This window comes from Bos mutus, chromosome 1 (genome assembly GCF_027580195.1).
Source record: "Bos mutus isolate GX-2022 chromosome 1, NWIPB_WYAK_1.1, whole genome shotgun sequence".
Taxonomy (NCBI): Eukaryota; Metazoa; Chordata; class Mammalia; order Artiodactyla; family Bovidae; genus Bos; species Bos mutus.
In genome coordinates this window covers 96,074,296-96,092,981 of record NC_091617.1, presented here as the reverse complement: position 1 = coordinate 96,092,981, position 18,686 = coordinate 96,074,296, and the positions used below count along the sequence as shown (strand labels likewise).

The window sequence follows — 18,686 nt, the reverse complement described above, 5'->3', positions numbered from 1 at the left end:
TTTCTGCAATGTAGATAAAAAGGAGAGGGACAAAACTCAGCAACAGAGTAACACATTAAACATTCTTTTTTTTAAACTAACTTTTATTTGGCAGCCTATTATATTTTCTTAAAAAAAAAAAAACAACACAAGATATCTGAAAACTCTGCAATAATACCCAGTGTATTTGTTTTCAGTAATTGTCTGCAGGCAATGTCAACTTTGGCCTTGTAAGTTAATTCGTTTCAGTCTCACCTGAACAGCAGCAAGGCTCTGAAGCTGGGAACTGCTTAAGTGCTGCTGCTGGAGAGCCGCTGTGTGCAGCATTAAGTGCTGCTGCTGCGCGGCATACATCTGCTGTAGATACTGAGCAGCTGAGCTGGAAGGGCGATGCAGTGCCTGCTGAATTACCTGTGATAAGTCAATTGAACCAATGTCAAACCATAATCTTAACCATTAAGTATTAGAAAAGCTGTATTAGAAATTTTAAAAAGTAAAAGTAACCATAAAGTACTAGAAATTTAAAATTTCACTCCTTTAATATTCAATATCCTCACACTTATTAACAGTTCTCTCCTAGTTATACATCACTGCTGCTGCTGCTTCTAAGTCACTAGGATTCACTAATCTGTACAGGTTAAAGTTACCCAGTAGAGGCGATTCACAAAAGGAAAAGGGGCTAAGTAAGCATCTGAAAATATCTTCAATCTCATTAGTAGTCAAAACTTACAAATTAAAACACAACACTTTTTCAACCTTCGAATGGATAAACATTTAAAAGAATCCTACTACTACTGGAGAAACAGATTCACTCATATACTGTTAATAACAATGTAAATTGGAATACCCATTTTGGATAAAACTTTTTATTTAGAATTCGCGATTTGGGTATAAAAAGAATATGTATACCCTGGATAGCATATTGAAAAGCAGAGACATCACTTTGCCAACAAAGGTCCGTCTAGTCAAGGCTATGGTTTTTCCAGTGGTCATGATGGATGTGAGAGTTGGACTGTGAAGAAGGCTGAGCACCAAAGAATTGATGCTTTTAATTGTGGTGTTGGAAAAGACTCTTTAGAGTCCCTTGGACTGCAAGGAGATCAGCCCTGGGATTTCTTTGGAAGGAATGATGCTAAAGCTGAAACTCCAGTACTTTGGCCACCTCACGTGACGAGCTGACTCATTGGAAAAGACTCTGATGCTGGGAGGGATTGGGGGCAGGAGGAGAAGGGGATGACAGAGGATGAGATGGCTGGATGGCATCACCGACTCGATGGACATGAGTCTGAGTGAACTCCGGGAGTTGGTGACGGACAGGGAGGCCTGGCGTGGTGCAATTCATGGGGCCACACAGAGCTGGACACGACTGAGCAACTGAACTGAACTGATACCTTGCATGTATTACAAACAGTAATGTATAACAGATCAGTGCCGTCCAATACAGTAGCCACTAACCCTAAGTATCTACTAAGCACTTACAAGGAGACTAGTGCAACCAAGGAACCAAGTTTTTAATTTTACTGAATTTTAATTTAAATATAAAATAGCCACATGCAGCTAGCAGCTACTATATTAAACAGAGCAGATAACAACTATCAACAAAACAGTTTCCAAATACATTTAGGTGGAAAAAGGTCACTTAATAGTGTACAGAGTAAGATACCATCTATATTAAAATATTTTAAACAATATTCAGGAAAACATTAAAAGACTACTGATAGGTAGCTAGATTAGAAGTGCTTTTTACCTGATTCTCATTTGTATTTTTTCTAAATGTCTGAAAAAACTTAGCTTCATTATAGTAATAACCACATAAAATTATAAAGCCATTTTTTTAAGAAAATTACTAAGTAACCACTCAATTTTTTTAAATGTCAGGTGCAATTGTTTCAACACAAAATAAAATTATTCTTACTAAAAAAAAATTCTTATAACTGCTCATTACTGTGACTATTTATTAGTAAAATAAAAACTCTGAACCCAAACTTCATAAACTGATAAATGTGAAACAATCAAGAGTTCTAATAAAAGAGAAAAATCCTTTATTTGTCCAAATGGTACACTGGACTACACCAGTCCTCTGCAATCACAGCCCAAAGTCATGTCATGCCCATGGGGACTCTCAAACAGCACCCTCAACCTCAAGATCAAACCAGAGTTTTCAAAGAGCTAATGGAGAAAGAGAGACAAAATCCTATAGTTTGAGCTTCTGAGTCAGGATACCTTTATCACAAAGCTATGAATGTCTTTATTAAAATTCCAAGAAAGCACGTTTCCTTGTGTTTTTTACCTTCCTGCATTCATGTCTCAATTCGCCAACAACAGACTGCTACACCTGCTGCAGATTCCTGTCACAAAATCAATATAGGCTTTTGACCCCTAGTTGCAGGGAAGTACAGACCAGCATTAAGTGCTTTAGAACCACAACAATGTATCTTTTTGGTTAGGTCATCTGTATATGTTGCTCTAATTCCATAACAAAACTCTAAAATCAAACTGAAATTAAAAATGAATAACTTATTTTTTCTATTGTCAGCACAATTTTTCATTACCATTCAGTGCCATACTCATGGATGAGAGACTCTTTAAAAACAAGTTAAAGATACAGCACATTGCTCTCATTTTGTTCCTCTGGAGCAAGGAAGGTGAAAAGGATTCACAGGGGTGGGGAAAAAAAAAAAAAAAGCTAAAAGGTATTAAACTATTTAGGTAGTTCAATAAATATTGATTTGATTACATTTTAAGGGAAGCAATTCTATGATCTTGTAAGAATTAGAGTTAGTGCTCGTCGTGAGATATTATCTTCAACTACAAATCTCGAGTAACTGTTTTTTTTATTAACACAGCCAGGTGTGGAGAACAAAATGGTATTTAAAATATCACATTATCTTTATGTTCAAGGATCTAGATATTCTTCCCTGTTTCCCTTGCCTCAGAGAAAGGTGAAAAACATTAAAACCACTATGTTCCAGTCTGAATTTCTACTGAACTGACAGACGAGTTTCCAACAATCCTGATTCTACTCCACAGTAATTTCAGAATACTAAGCCATATAACAACTAGACAGTCAGTATACTGGGATCTGCACTCTAGAAAAATGGATCAGAGAGATGACTAAACCAGGTCTGTTTTTTTCAGGGTGGAGTGCAATTATGCAGATTTGAGAAAGAACAATAGGTGTAATGGGAAAAAATCTCAGTGTTTAAGGGCACAACTCTAAAGTCAAGAGTACCAACTAGGTATGTGAGTTTAGGAAAGTTATTTAGCCAATTTAAAACATCAATTTTTCCATCTGTTGAATGGAGATAATCCATGTAAAGCATTTATCAAATACTTAGCACATAATTATTCAGTATGTATTAGTTACTATCATTTACTGAGTATATAACGTGTCCCACAAAATTCTAGATCCTTCGTCTAATCCTCATAACTTATTAAGCAGGTGGTCTCATTTTCATTTTATAGTTTCCTGAGGCTCAAGGAGATTATGCCTCTCACTCAAGGCTAGCTACAGTAAAGAAAATGGAATTCAAACAAAAACTGCATCAGTCTGCAATGCCCATACTCTTTTTATGCAATACCATATTGCCTCAACCTCCATTATTATAAAGGCTGCCTTGCTGTATCTCACTGTTTGCTGAAGCCAGGGTAGGCAAGGAGTGAGCAGGGAAGCTGGAAGAAGATACAAGGAGCCAGAAGAACTGCAGACACATTTCTTCTCTCCTGACCGGCACAGCAGCCATAACAGCAGACATGCTGTATTCGCTTGTGGTTGACCCAACGGACATAGCCATAATGCTGTCACAAGGGCTTTTCAGGTGGAGCTTATATAGGTTTACAGAACAAAAGTGGCCCGTGGTCAAGGGGGTACATCGGGACACACATACACTGTGCTATAAGTGATCTCAGCTGTTACACAACTGTATTTACAAAACGTGGGGCGAGAGCAAGAGACTATGGAGCGAGAGAGCCTGACCACCACCATCTTTGCTAATTTGCTCCTAAACTTTGCAGCTAAATTTATTTTCTCAACTAAGTGATCAGCCTAAGACTTTTCCTAATTAAATATTTCCTTTCTCCTCTGCCCCTGATAGCTCCTAATGGATCCTCTTGCTTAGAGTTCTTAGGTTTAAAACGAACCTCTGAACTTATCTACAGACCTGAATAAACCCTAAGTCCAAATTTTGGGTTCAAATACACAATAATCCAGAAAAACCTAGAGTCATTTTCATGTTGGGGCTCTTGGTCGAGTTTCCCCACTTGCAGCAACACCTAGGGACCTTCCAATTATAATTTTCCTGACATTGTTTTCGAAGCTACATGCTGACAAATGGAGGCCCTCCCAATAGAATGATTATTAAATAACTCTGTTGGTAGTTCCAAACGTTCACAATTCTAACTGTACTCATTTAGAGGGTTATCATGTAACTCCTTTGAGGATACGAAACAATACATTTACCTGGCTTAAGCGAAAAGTAATGGCTCCCAAGTCTTAGCCTACCCATCACGGTAACTGAAATACCTGTACAGCATGTCGGTCTGAGCCACTATAGACAGAGATCTGTGGTTGCTGCATTCGAGAGGAGGAAGTAGTGATGGTGGTGGTGGTGGTGCTACTGTTTGTCGTCGACACCGAAGATGTTCCCGGGTTTGGTTCACTATCCATAGCTGTACTGTGGTCCTTAAATCTAGCAGACAGCACAAAGGATTTGTATTGGCAAAAGCGTTATACTGTTTAAAGAATATTTAATTATTCCAAGAAATGATCCGAACAGTCTAAATTTCTAAGAAGGACCTCATAAAATACAGATGGCACACAGTCACCATAAACACGTGAATCGGAAAAATACTCTACAAAGATAAAGCATAATTAAAAATTCATATCTACTAAATTTGAACCCTCTGGATTCAGGATACAGAACTCAGATAAAGCCTGGCCTAAAGTTTACCTTTTTATTGTTGAAGGAAGATGAGTGTCTTGAAACCAAAACAGGTGATGACACAATACTTTACTACCTGGGAAAATTAAAACTTAAGCAATATCAGAGTATTCAAATACTTCTTTATATTCTTTTGACCATACTGATTACAAATTAAAATCATTCTTCTTATGTAGACATTAAAAAAGGATGCCTGTGGACTTGTGCTAGCTTAGTTTAGCTTAGTCAATTAACTCAATTTTTGGTTACCATATGTACTTTATTTAAAAATACGTTCTCTAGGAAAATAAGTTAAAAAATAATTTATTAACTCAAACTGCTTTCCCTGTAATTATTCTACAATTCTGTCCTTACCACATCTAATAGCTCTGAGTTAATACTCATAAGCAGATTACTCTGGGTAAATAAGAGAATCAGTGGAAAACAATTTCCCCACTTGCTAACAAAAATCTCTTTCACAAAATACAACTCCAAATTTTGAAAACAGCGTTAACTATGTCACTTTCCTTATACAAGAAGTGCAGTTTTGTACTATTCTGATTATATTCCCTCCAACATTACAAACTCATTCCACTGTTGTGATACAAATACAGAATTTTTATTTTAATAAATTCAAACAACATATTAAGTCATTTCTGAGTGCTTTAATGTTGTTAGAAACTAGAACTATAATATTTATTGTAGGGATAGAAATGCACCACAAAAAGCAAACTTAAGAATATACTGGTTTTCTCTGCCTTTCTTTTCCTCTAAGAAACATAATATGACCCACCTCACATGAGAAGTACTGACAAGAACATAACACTTTCTACTTCAGGAAAAGACAAAAGAATTTGGCACTAACTGTGTATACGTGCACTATTTCCACATAGTGTCCTTTTACCTACAAATTTTCTTTGTTTTTTATATCACATATATAAACAGTATTTATATGTATAATCATAAGAGTATGATTGCTCTGTGAGGAATCAAATGTTTTTAAAAGCCCGATTTATAAGAGGAAACGCGAAAGGAAAAAAAGTGGGGAGCCAAGTCTTACTAATCTTTTTGATTAATAAATGACTCACACACTTTTAGACTTCTCTGGGGTTTTTTACTGTGGGGGAGGGTTGGGGAGCGGTTTATTAGTTTTGCAAACTCCTTTCCATTCATCAAATCACAGCAGCATATGTTAACAATACAATATCATACAGGTATGGTGGTAGATAAACTTTTTACCAAATTGCTACCTGTCATAACACTTCTGAACCACGCATCAATGATATGCAAAAAGCCAGCTTTAATTCTGGTCCTTGTACAGTGCTGTTCTGCTCAACCATCTCCTCAAACCCTGCAGTAAGCAGTTCAGTAACTAAATATGGTCACAGAGAATCCAAAATCTAGACACAAGTCTAAACATCGGTGGGTAGAACTGGCCAAATCATTAAACTGCATCTGGAGACCTGGCACAAAAGAACAATTTTGCTAACTCCACCGACTAGCCTTGTATATTGCCTGCAAAACACAAACGGCAGTTCCGCTGCACAAGCGGCCTACCCAGGAAACACAAGTTTGAGTCGCTAACTAAGCATACCATCACACCGCCACACAAGAATGTGGCCCTCTAGGGCGGCAACTACACTGCAGCCAGAGACCCGAGGGAAAGAAAGATCTTTCCTACCAGGGTGTTTTCAACCTCGCCAAACACGCCATAGCCCCCGCCGCTGAGACACCTCCTCCGAGCCTGCCGAGGGAGGGAGTGAGCAGCCCCACGTCTCGGGCTCTCCCACGGAGGCGCAGTGGGGTGGCGCCGGGGCGGGAAGGAGGAGAGCGTGAAGGAGGCCTGGCAGTGCCCGCCCAGCCCTACCCTGCCTCCGCGGGCCCCCGGTGCGGGCGGCCGTCACAACGCTGCCCGCGGGGCCCACTTGCAGGGATGACAGCCTCTGAGGGGCCCACCCGGGCTCATCTTCCAGAAGACCCCGGCGGTAGGGGTCCGAGGAGGGACCCTGCGCACAGGGCCCCGCAGATCCGGGACCAGACGGCGGAAGGGGCGCTCCCGCCTGGAGGTAACTGGACCCTTACAGTTCGGCTCCGTCCCCCGAGAAGGGCCAAGCAGGCTCCTCCACGATAAGGAAGCTCTCGCGTCCCCCTTTCCCCGCACTGCCCGCGAAAGAGCCCTGAGCTTTCCCCTTGGGGGGACTTGTCGCTGCCCCCTCTCGCCCCCCAGTTACGACATCAGTCACCAGCAAGTCACTCACTCCGCTTCCGCCATCTTCTCTCCTCCATCACTAACATGGGCTGCGCATGCGCCCCCCGGCGGCGGCAGCGGCGGCCGCGGCAGAAGAGGGAGGAGGGGCGGGGTCGGCTCAGCCTCGGGCCCCCGAGGTCACGTGGGGCCTTCGTCTCCCAGTTCCTCCTCCCTGAAGGCTTGCTGGCTCGGGGAAGTGACCAGGTTTTGCCGATTTAGGTGTCAGTGTCTCACGTGCACCCCCTCGCTTTTTCTAGGATCTTCTTCCTACTGGGGAGGGGTGTCTAACCGATATATGAAAAGTTCTGATTAGACTGTTAAATGACAAATTTTATGAATATCTAAAATGTACCAAAGCTTGTGCAAACTTCAAAGAGGGAGATGGAAGAGAATGACGCGAGAATTGGATGCTGAGGTCTCAGAGTGAAAGGAAATGCCATGGTAGCTGCAGGGCTTGTTGCCTGGGGCGCATGGCAATTTGGGGATAGAACCAGCGGGCCCTGTCTTGGGCTCAGAGATAGAGTTCTGGATGCCCATGCGGTAGACAGTTAAGGTATTATCATATTACCCTATGTATATCACCCACTTCTTTGACATGAATTTACTGACCGCTTAATGGCGATTACAAGTTTGCATACCGCAGAGAGAACAAGCGGGAATAGCCACCAGTTTGCTAAGATAATTTACTGTATTCTACACACGTGGCAACTAATCTGAAGCAGGATGAGACAAATGTGTGAAGATGAGTGAACCAAGTCCCTGTCTTCCAACAAGTCTTAATCTGTCTTTTACAGAGAGAGGCACACAATCTAAGTGTTCTGACATAGATCCATTAAGTGCTGTGGAAATTTAAATTCAAGGAATAATAAATCTTCACTGCCCTTCACCAAATAAAGCATTTTGAACACAAATAATGCCTTCTTTTTGCACTTTTTAAGATGGTGGAGTCACATTTCAAAACTGAGAAATGAGGAACTTCCCTGGTGGTCCAAAGGTTAAGATTTGGTCCTTCCAATGCAAGGGGCCAAGATTTCATCCGTGGTGGAACTAGGGTTCTACATGCTGCACTGCAATGGCAAAAAAAAAAAAAACCTGAGAAATTAATTACTGATATAAATTCAACACAAAGTGTAATATGGTCTAATGAAAATATGCTTAATCTTACAAATCCTGTGATCAGGATGTCCCTAGGGGAAGGAAAAGATCACTTTCAATGTCGGCTAAATTGTCCCTTTGCCACATCTCCCTGTATGATAACCTTGTTTCTCTATCTTATTTTCTTATCTGAAAGCAAAACCCTTCCTACAACCCCTAGGAGAACTCACTGAGAAAGTCCCCTTTGAAAATTCCCTGTAGATGCTTAAAAATAAGATATTACTACTTCATCTTTCTTTTCTGATTTGCTCAGATGATGCCATTGCCATATAATTCCCAAGAATCAACTGTTGGGATTTCCCTGGCAGTCCAGTGGTTAAGACTGTGCACTTCCAGTACAAGGGGTGCGAGTTCAATCCCTCATCACAGCAGAATTAAGATCCTGCATGCTGTGTGGTCAAAAAACAAGTTGACTGTCTATTGGTATTGCTGAAATTTTCATTCATCAAAACAAAACTGAAGAAAGCAGTCTTAAGGACTTCCCTGGTAGTCCAGGGACTAAGAGTCTGCACTCATAATGCAGGCAGCCCAGGTTTAATCCCTGGTCTGGGAACTAGATCCCACATAGAGCAACTAAGTTTGCATGCCACAGGTAAAGATCCCCCATGCCGCAACTAAGACCTAGTGCAGCCAAATAAATAAAAATGTTTAATTTTTTTTAAAAAGCAGTCTTAGACCTAAACATGAAAAATGCATAATCCAAAGGAATGTTTGGAAAAAATATGCCAAAATTGTTCCTTTTCATCCCTCTTTCTTTGAACATCCAAGGCCTGTATCTGTATTGTCATCTCATGCAGATTGGCCTTAAAAGTCATAATACATATTGGATAAAGTCAGGCCAGTACTGCTTTTCTTTTTTTTTTATTTGGCCACACCCAGTGGCTTGCAAGATCTTAGTTCTCCAACCAGGGATCAAACCTGGGCCCAGAAGTGAAAGGACCAAGTCCTAACCACTAGAGCACCAGAGAATTCCCAGTACTACTTTTTTAGAAACATTTCAAACCCAACATTTATTATAACAACAACTAGTATTTGTCTAGCCTTTTACTGAAGGCAGAGGATTTCCACAAACTCATTTGATCTTCACAACAATACTAGTTATCATTTTCATTTATCACAGAAATATAGTGAGGTCAAGGTGATTAAATGACTATGGTGACTGCTAGAATGGAGTTCCAGACTTGGGGTTCTAACTTAAGTTTTCCATGGCCAAAGTCAAGTTTTCTTCACTGCATCATTCAGAAAGCCACTGTGTGAAGTGTTAGAGGAGACAAGGTATAATACAGGACTACTCTCAAGAAACTTACCAACACTTATCTGATGAAACAGAGGAAGGTGTTTTACCTCTTGGTGATTTCTTATGGAAAAGATTTATGTCATGCTAATAGAACTTGAAACTTTCTAAAGTTTCCAGGAAGTGTTGCTTTGGAGAAGTGCTAGCATCCTATATAATTTTAGAAAAATCCCTCTAGCAAGGATGCTTTGGAGGTAAGTGAAACCGGAGACCTGGAAACTAATTGGAAAACTCTATTAATCCCTAGAGAAATGGTAAAAGGCTCCAGGAATGAAAAGGAGGGATAGATTAAAATTTTGGTTCCTTAGTTGTACTAGTAACACATCAAGTGCAATAGATATATGTGGCTAGTGGCAACTGTATGGTACCATGCAAATATAAAACATTTCTATCATTACAGAAAGTTCTTTTGGACAGTGCTGGTCTGAACACTAGATCGAGCATTGGCAAACTACTATTTCTGTCTTAGTTTGGGCTGTTATGACAGAGACCATGCACTGGATGGCTTAAATGAACTTTTTTTCCCACAGTCCTGGAGACTGGGAAGTCCAGGATCAAGGTGCAAGCAGATTCAGTATCTGGTGAGGTCCCTCTTCCTGGTTTACAGGCAGCCACCTTCTCACTGTATCCTTACATGGTGGAGAGAGAAGGCAGAGGAGCAAGACTGGGGACCATGGGAATTCGGCCCACTTCATGTAACTCACTTGTGGCTTCAACACCTGTTCAGCCCTGTTGTTACTGACTGGGGTTCTTGGCCTTCCTCAATCAATAGAAATTGACTAGAGGCCAGACAAGAAAGTCAGGTGAGGCTTTATTGGGGCCCCTGCTGCAGCAGGGGGAAGTGAGAACAAACAACAGATTCCCTTGCTTGCTTGCTCCCAGTGAGGGGGGCAAGCTTGTTCCTTATACAGAACAAGAGCAGCAGCATCAGGGGTGTGTTCAAGGGTCAAGGGCTTAGGTGGTTTGCCTATCCCTTAGGTGGTGTTGTGTACAAGGGTGTGATTTTTCTTCCGACACCCTGTTATTGCTCCAGGCTCTTCAAAAGTGTGGCAATCAGGTTTTTTCGTCTCTTTGTATCTTTTGGTCCACAATTTATCTTAATGTGCACACAGTTATTTTTAGTCCCATACAGTTTCTTTGTGTTTTGTGGCTTGAGGAGATGTGTGTCCAAGTACGAGCATTGCAGCACTGCAGCAAAGGGTCCCAAGTCCCAGCCTGTCTCACTAACATGTATAATCCACTCCATTTGATGGGTAGGATATTGCTATGCACATTCAGCTTTACGGCTTGATAGACCAGATGATACTCAGTTCATAATGGGCAGCTCAAATTCCATGGTAATTTGGTGACCCATAATTAAGCGATCAGTCTCACTAAGGTCAAATAAATTCTTCAAACCAGGTTTCAGCAGTATGTGAACTGAGAACTTCCAGATGTACAAACTAGATTTAAAAAAGACAGAGGAACCAAAGATCAAATTGCCGACATATGCTGGATCATAGAAAAAGCAAGGAAATTCCAGAAAAACATTTCCTTCTGCTTCATTGACTATGCCAAAGCCTTTGACTGTGTGGATCACAACAAACTGTGGAATATTCTTAAAGAGATGGGAATACCAGACCATCTTCCTACCTCCTGAGAAACCTGTATGCAGGACAAGAAGCAACAATTAGAACCAGACATGGAACAACAGACTGGTTCAAAACTGGGAAAGGAGTATATCAAGGTTATATATTGTCACCCTGCTTATTTAACTTATATGCAGAGCACATCGTGCAAAATACCGGGCTGGATGAATCACAAGCCGGAATCTAGATTGCTGGGAGAAATATCAATAACCTTAGACGTGCAGATGATTCCACTTTAATGGCATAAAATGAAGAGAAAATAAAGAGCTTCTTGATGGAGATGAAAAAGGAGACTGAAAAAGCTGGCTTAGAACTCAATGTTAAAAAAACTAAGATCATGGCCTCCGGTCCTATCACTTCATGGCAAATAGATGGGGAAAATGTAGACACAGTGTCAGATTTCATTTTCTTGGGTTCCAAAATCACTGTGGATGGTGACTGCAGCCACGAAATTAACAGACGCTTGCTCCTTGGAAGACTACCTATGACAAACATAGACAGCATGTTAAAAAGCAGAGACATCACTTTGCCAGCAAAGGTCTGTATAGTCAAAGCCATGGTTTTTCCAGTAGTCATGTATGGATGTAAGAGTTGGACCATAACAAGGCTGAACCCCGAAGAATTTAAACTCTCGAACTGTGGTGCTGGAGAAGACTCTTGAGAGTCCCTTGGATAGCAGGGAGATCAAGCCAGTCAATCCTAAAGAAAATCAACCCTGAATATTCATTGGAAAGAGTGATGCTAAAGCTGAAGCTCCAATACTTTGGCCACCTGATGTGAAGAGCTGACTCATTAGAAAAGATCCTGATGCTAGGAAAGATTGAAGGCAGGAGGAGAAGGGGGAGACAGAGGATGAAATGGTTGGATGGCATCACTGACTCAATGGACATAAGTTTTAGCCAACTCTGGGAGATAGTGAAGGACAGAGAAGCCTGGTATGCTGTAGTTCATGGGGTCACAAAGATTCGGACACCACTCAGCAACTGAACCAACAACAAAGGTCAAGGAGCAGGCCAAGAGCTGTTTCTCAAAAGGGCAGCTATCTGCAGAGGATGATAGAGCTTTGTTCCAAAATCCTAATCGCTTGCTATGATTTACCCATAGGGCCTGCTGAAGGCTTGCTTCAGTTATGTCTAACTCTTAGCAATCCCATGGACTATAGCCCTCCAGGCTCTTCTGTCCATCGGATTCTCCAGGCAAGAAGACTGGAGTGGGTTGCCATGCCCTCCTCCAAGGGATCTTCCCAGGGATTGTACCATGTCCCCTGCGGCTCCTGCCTTGCAGATGGATTCTTTACCTCTGAGCCACAGAGGGGTAAGGGTGGGGAGCAGATGCAACATTTTATTCTTCACTTTAGAAGGGATATCTCAACATGGTCCACACCACTGGACCTCCTAGAAATTTCACTGACATAAAAGAAATGTCACTGAATTTTTGTCAGATTTATTTTCCACCCCCTGACACACAAATGTCTTACCAAAAAGTCTAGAGTTGTTGCTACTTTTTGCTCACCACATCCAATCAGCATGGTGTCATCAATGTAAAAGACCAATGTGATATGATGTGAAAGACAAAGGTGATCAAGATTCTTATGAACTGTGGGCTCAAGACTTCCCTGGTCATCCAGTGGTTAATATTCTGTGCTCCCAACACGGGGGGTCCAGGTTTGATCCCAGTCAGGGAACTAGATCCCACATGCTGCAATAAAGATAGAAGATCCTGGCAACAAGACCCGGCACAGCTAAATAAATAAATAATTAATTAATTTTTTAAAGATTCTTGCAAGCTAGTTATGACACAGGCTGGAGAATTGATTTAGCCCTGATGTAGGGCTGTGAAGATGTACTGCTGGCCTTTCCAGCTGAAAACAAACTGCTTCTGGTGGTCTTTGCTAACAGATATCAAAGGAAAAAACATTTGTCAGATTGATAGCTGCACCAGGTACCAGGGGATGTATTAATTTGCTCAACCAATAAAACCACATCTGGCAGAGCGGCTGCAATTGGAGTTACCACCTGGTTTAGCTTACAATAATCCACTGTCATTCTCCAAAATCCGTCTGCCTTCTGCACAGGCCAAACAGGCCTTTTTGAATGGAAATGTGGTGGCACTTATCTCTGCAGTTCCTCCAGGAATTCAGTGTTGCTTTTGGTTTACTATTTTCCTAAGTAGAAGCATTTCTAGAGGTTTCCACTTGATCTTTCCCACCATACTAGCCCTCATTCCGCAGGTCAGGGAACCAACGTGGGGACTCTGTGAGGTGCTCAGTGTATCTATTCTAATTATTAATTCCGGGACTGGAGGATAATCACAGAATGGGCTTGGGGACCCAGTGTCCCCACTGTGAGACAGACTTGAGATAAAACTCAATCCATCACCTGACTTCCATAAGCCCCTTCCAAGACAGTGTACCACAGTGATGTTTGATCTCCTGGAATTCAGTTCAGAGCCAGTGTCCATTAGTTCCCAAACGGTCTGATTATTTTATTTTTTCTCAGTGCACAGTTTCCCTACTAAAAAGATTTGAAGTCCCTTTGGTGAAGTCTGGAGAAAGATTTTCTGTATACATTTTGATGGTGTACCAGTGTCATTTCTCTGGGGGATATGGCCTCCCCTTTACCTGAGGGATTCTGAGGTCTGTAAACTGTCTCAAGTCTGGGAAATGTTGGAAGGGATATGACTCTCTTTTTATGATTCAGGTTAGACTTCTCTTTACTTGACCTAGAACTTTTCTGTTGATACTGTTTCAGTAGGAATTTAGTGGGTTTTCTGTCTATTTCACTTCTAGGAATACCATGATCAACTAGCCAATGACTTAGGTCCGCGCAAGCCAGACCGTTCTGCTTGCTGCTTTGATTCTGCTGTCCGCCACGGTGACCATGCCCATCTTTGTCTTTGGCAGTGGTGTGCTGCCACTTGGCCCCTGCTATGCTAGGATCCAATTACTACTATTTCATTTAGGTTTCTCTGTTCAGTGGCTGCAGGTCCCACTGGCCTACAGAGAAGAGCAATCACTGACCACTTCAGGAATGTTGGAGCTCCTCTCACAAATTGCTATAGACTGAATACTTGTGTTCCCCCAACATTCAAACGTTGAAGCCATAACCCCCAGTGTGATAGCATTTGGAGACTTTGGGAGGTAAGTAGGTCATCAGAGTTGAACCTCTATAAATGGGATTTAGTGCTCTTGGAAGAAGAAAGATGAGAGAGATAATCTCTTTCCACCACGTGAGGATACAGCAACAAGGTGGCCATTGTCTGCAAACCAGGAAGAAGTTTCTCACCAGACACCACATTGAACCTGCCAGCACCTTGAACCTGGACTTCCCGCTCTCTGGAACTGTGAGAAAGAATTCTTTGTTGTTTAAACCGCTCAGACTATGGTATTTATCATAGCAGCCCCGACTGACTAACACAAGCCCATGGGCCAAACCCAACCTGCTGCTTGTTTTTGTATAGCTGTCAAGCTAAGAATGGTTTTTATGTTTTCTAACAATAGAAAAAAAATATGAAAGGAAGAATAATGTTTTGTGACAAGTGAGAATTATGTGAAATTTGTGTTTCAGTATCCATAAATAAGGCCTTATTGGAACACAGCAATGCTCATTCATTTATGTACTGTCTACAGCAACTTTTGCATTGCAAGGGCAGAGGTGAGCAATTGCAATAGACACTACAATGGTTCACTTGGCAGAAAAAGAATGCTGACCTATGTTCTAAATCACTGATCACCTTGTGCTGGGCCCTTTCTCAGTAGTTAATATGGCATATACATTGTCCAACACCCCAACTACACTATGATTGCTTTCCTAATATGACACAGAAGATGGACTGACTCAGATTTGAATACTGGTACAGACCTGAATCGGAGAAGACAATGGCACCCCACTCCAGTAATTTTGCCTAGAAAATCCCATGGACGGAGGAGCCTGGTGGGCTGCTGTCTATGGGGTCAACACAGAGTCAGACACGACTGAAGTGATGCAGCAGCAACAGATCTGAATGTAAAGTACTGAAGGTTTTAGTTTTATAATGTGAAAAAAAGAGGAACAACACCTTCAAGATTGTCATACAGTCTTAAAAACCCAAATGTAAAGTCTAAAAAAGTCCTCTTTTAAAAAGTTTTTTTATTTATTTGTTCCTGCTCTGTGTCTCTGTTGTTGTGTACAGGCTTTCTCTAGTTGTGGTGAGCAGGCCCTACTCTCTGTGGGAGTGTGGGCTTATTGCCATGGCTTCTCTTCTTGCAGAGCATGATCTCTAGAGCATGCAGGCTCAATAATTGTAACACACATGCTTTGTTGCCCTGTGGCATGAAGAATCTGCCTGGACCAGGAATCGAACCCATGTCCCTTGCATTGGCACTTGAATTCTTAATCATTGGACCACCAGGGAAGTCCCTCTTTTACTTTTTGAAATTTTTATCAAGATCTTCCTTCACCTGGTCTTGCCTAAATACTCAGTAGGTTTTAAATACTTGTTGTGGGACTGAATGCTTCAATATTTGCATGAATAAAGCCTAAAATTCTAGTACATCCTACATTCTAGTAGACTGGAACGGCACACTGTATGGACTTGTTCTTGCTTTTCCTGGAAAATAACATCCTAAAACCAAATACTTTAGTGAATAAAGCAAATAGTATTGAAACTGAGAAAAGAGTCTAGTCCTGCCACCTTTCATCTATTCTTACAATAATTGGTGTGTTAATCAATGCTATCAATCTTGTATACCTCTGTTCCTGCTGCTGCTGCTGCTAAGTCACTTCAGTCGTGTCCGACTCTGTGTGACCCCATAAACGGCAGTCCACCAGGCTTCCCATCCCTGGGATTCTCCAGGCAAGAACACTGGAGTGGGTTGCCATTTCCTTCTCCAATGCATGAAAGGGAAAAGTGAAAGTGAAGTCGCTCAGTCGTGTCTGACTCTTAGCGACCCCATGGACTGCAGCCTACCGGGCTCCTCCGTCCATGGGATTTTCCAGGCAAGAGAACTGGAGTGGGATGCCATTGCCTTCTCTGGACACTGTTCCTGGTCCTCTATATTTACCTAGATGATAAATCATAGAGACAGGGACCTTTAAAGCTTGAAGGGACATTCGCTGTCACATGCCCCATGGGGGAAGAATCCATGGTAATAGCAGAATTTGAACTCTGGTCTCCTATCCACCCAGTCCTGGAGTTGCCTACCTTGTGCCAAAAAGCCTTACTTGAAGCATGTAGGTACTTGATATGTATTTGAAGCAGCTATTGACTTTCATTTCCATTCTTTTCCAGCTTTTATGCTGTATTAGCATTGTGGCAGCTTGAAAGAGTTTTTATAAGTAGAGTGGTAGAGTTAGACAAACTTAGATTTGAATCCTGATTTTGCCACTAACTAGCTGTGTGACCTCTGGCAATGCCATCAGCTCCCTCTTCAAAATATAGCCTTTATTGGAGCAGGCTAGAGAGGCAGGATCATAGATGTGTAACATCACTGTCTTTAAAGACAGAGAGCCTTCAGAAAGGAACACAGAACTGCTGACATGGTGTTTTTAGCCAATGAGACCTGTACTGGAGGTACAATGAGACCTGTATTTCTCACCCACAGAGCTATAAGAGATCAAGCCCTGAGCCTTTGGAGTGGGAGCACTTACTCCAAGACCTTAGACTACCAGCGAACTAACCCTAGGGAATATCAAATAGAACTCACACAAAAGAAACCATTTGAATACAAGACCTGGCATCACCCAACCACCAGTATCACCCTGTGTAGGATGCCTCATGTAAACAATGAAGGAAACAAAAATACAAACCCAGTCTTCAGCAGACAGGATTACCAGCTCACTTAGCCTTGCCTATCAGAGGAAAAACAAACAAACAAAAACTCAGCACAAATCTCACCCTATTCGAAGCTTACACACACACACACACACACACACACACACACAAAACAAAGCTTACACAAACCACTGGACCAACCTTAGGAAGGCAGAAACCAAAAGGAAGAAAGAATTCAACCTTGAAGCCTGGGAAAAGGAGACCTCAAACACAATTAGTTAAAAAAATAATGAAAAGGAAGAGAAATAGTATACAAATGAAGGAACAAACTAGAAACACAGAAATCCAAGTAAATGAAGAGGAAATAGGCAAACTACCTGAAAAAGAATTCAGAATAATGATAGTAAAGATGATAAAAAAAATCTTGAAAACAAAATGGAGAAAATGCAAGAATCAATTAACAAAGACCTAAGACAATTAAAGAATAAACATACAGAGACAAACAACACAATTACTGAAATTTTAAAAACTCTAGAAGGAATCAATAGCAGAATATCTGAAGCAGAAGAATGAATCAGTGAGCTGAAAGATAAAATGGTGGAAATAACTTTTGAAGAGCAGAATAAAAAGAATGAAAAGAACTGAGGATAGTCTCAGAGACCTCTGGGACAATATCAAATGCACCAACATTCAAATTATACAGGTCCCAGAAGAAGAAAAGAAAAAGAAAGGGTATGAGAAAATTTTTGAAGAGATTATAGTTGAAAATTTCCCCAACATGGAGAAGGAAATAGTCAATCAAGTCCAAGAGGCACAAAGAGTACCATACAGGATAAACCCAAGGAGAAACACACCAAGACATATACTAATCAAACTAGCAAAGACTAAACACAAAGAAACAATATTAGAAGCAGCAAGGGAGAAGCAACAAGTAGCATACAAAGGAAACCCCATACACTTAACAGCTGATCTTTCAGCTGTTCTTGCCTGGAGAATCCCAGGGATAGGGGAGCCTGGTGGGCTGCCGTCTATGGGGTTGCACAGAGTCGGACACGACTGAAGCGACTTAGTAGTAGTAGTAGTAGTAGCAGCAATCTTTATATCAGACAAAATAGACCTTAAAGATTATAAGAGATAAGGAAGGACACTACATAATAATCAAGGGGTCAATCCAAGAGGAAGAGATAACAATTGTAAATATCTATGCACCCAACATAGGAGCACCTCAATATATAAGACAAACACTAACAGACATAAAAGGAGAAATTGACAGTAACACAATAATAGGAGGAGACTTTAACACCCCACAGTAATGGCCAGATCATCAAAACAGAAAATTAATAAGGAAACACAAGTATTAAATGATACATTAGATGAGATGGATCTCTTTGATATCTTCAGGACATTCCATCCAAATGCAGAAGAATACACTTTCTTCTCAAGTGCACATGGAACATTCTCCAAGATAGACCAAAATCTTGGGTCATAAATCAAACCTCAGTAAATTGAAGAAAATTGAAATCATATCAAGCATCTTCTCCAACCACTATGCTATGAGACTAGATATCAATTACAACAACAAAAAAAACTGTAAAAAACACAAACACATGGAGATTAAATAATATTTTTCTAAATAACCAACAGGTTACTGAAGAAATCAAAAGGGAAATCAAAATATTTCTAGAAACAAATGAAAATGAAAACATGACAAC

The 18,686-nt window shown here is 41.1% G+C and overlaps 1 protein-coding gene and 1 long non-coding RNA gene across 7 annotated transcripts in view; one reads left to right on the top strand and one right to left on the bottom strand.

Annotated features, from left to right (window-relative positions):
* Nucleotides 1–7,250, bottom strand: part of PHC3 (polyhomeotic homolog 3) — an 84,280-nt gene extending 77,030 nt beyond the window's left edge. For 4 of the 6 annotated variants that reach the window (XR_011464737.1, XR_011464738.1, XM_070373412.1 and 1 more), the window contains exons 1-3: nt 7,157–7,250; nt 4,502–4,667; nt 235–390 (exon numbers count right to left, since the gene is read on the bottom strand). Coding sequence is in view for 4 of the 6 variants with exons in the window: in XM_070373412.1 (XP_070229513.1) it covers nt 235–390; nt 4,502–4,667; nt 7,157–7,170 (336 nt within the window). In the remaining 2 variants the exon portion in view is untranslated. The remainder of the gene's footprint in view (nt 1–234; nt 391–4,501; nt 4,668–7,156) is intronic. The other 2 variants (XM_070373390.1, XM_005891722.2) reach the window with 1 other exon arrangement.
* LOC138988498 (uncharacterized) overlaps nt 6,212–18,686 on the top strand; it is a 28,970-nt gene continuing 16,495 nt past the window's right edge. Inside the window, exon 1 of the long non-coding RNA XR_011464748.1 lies at nt 6,212–6,964. This is a non-coding gene — a long non-coding RNA (uncharacterized lncRNA). The remainder of the gene's footprint in view (nt 6,965–18,686) is intronic.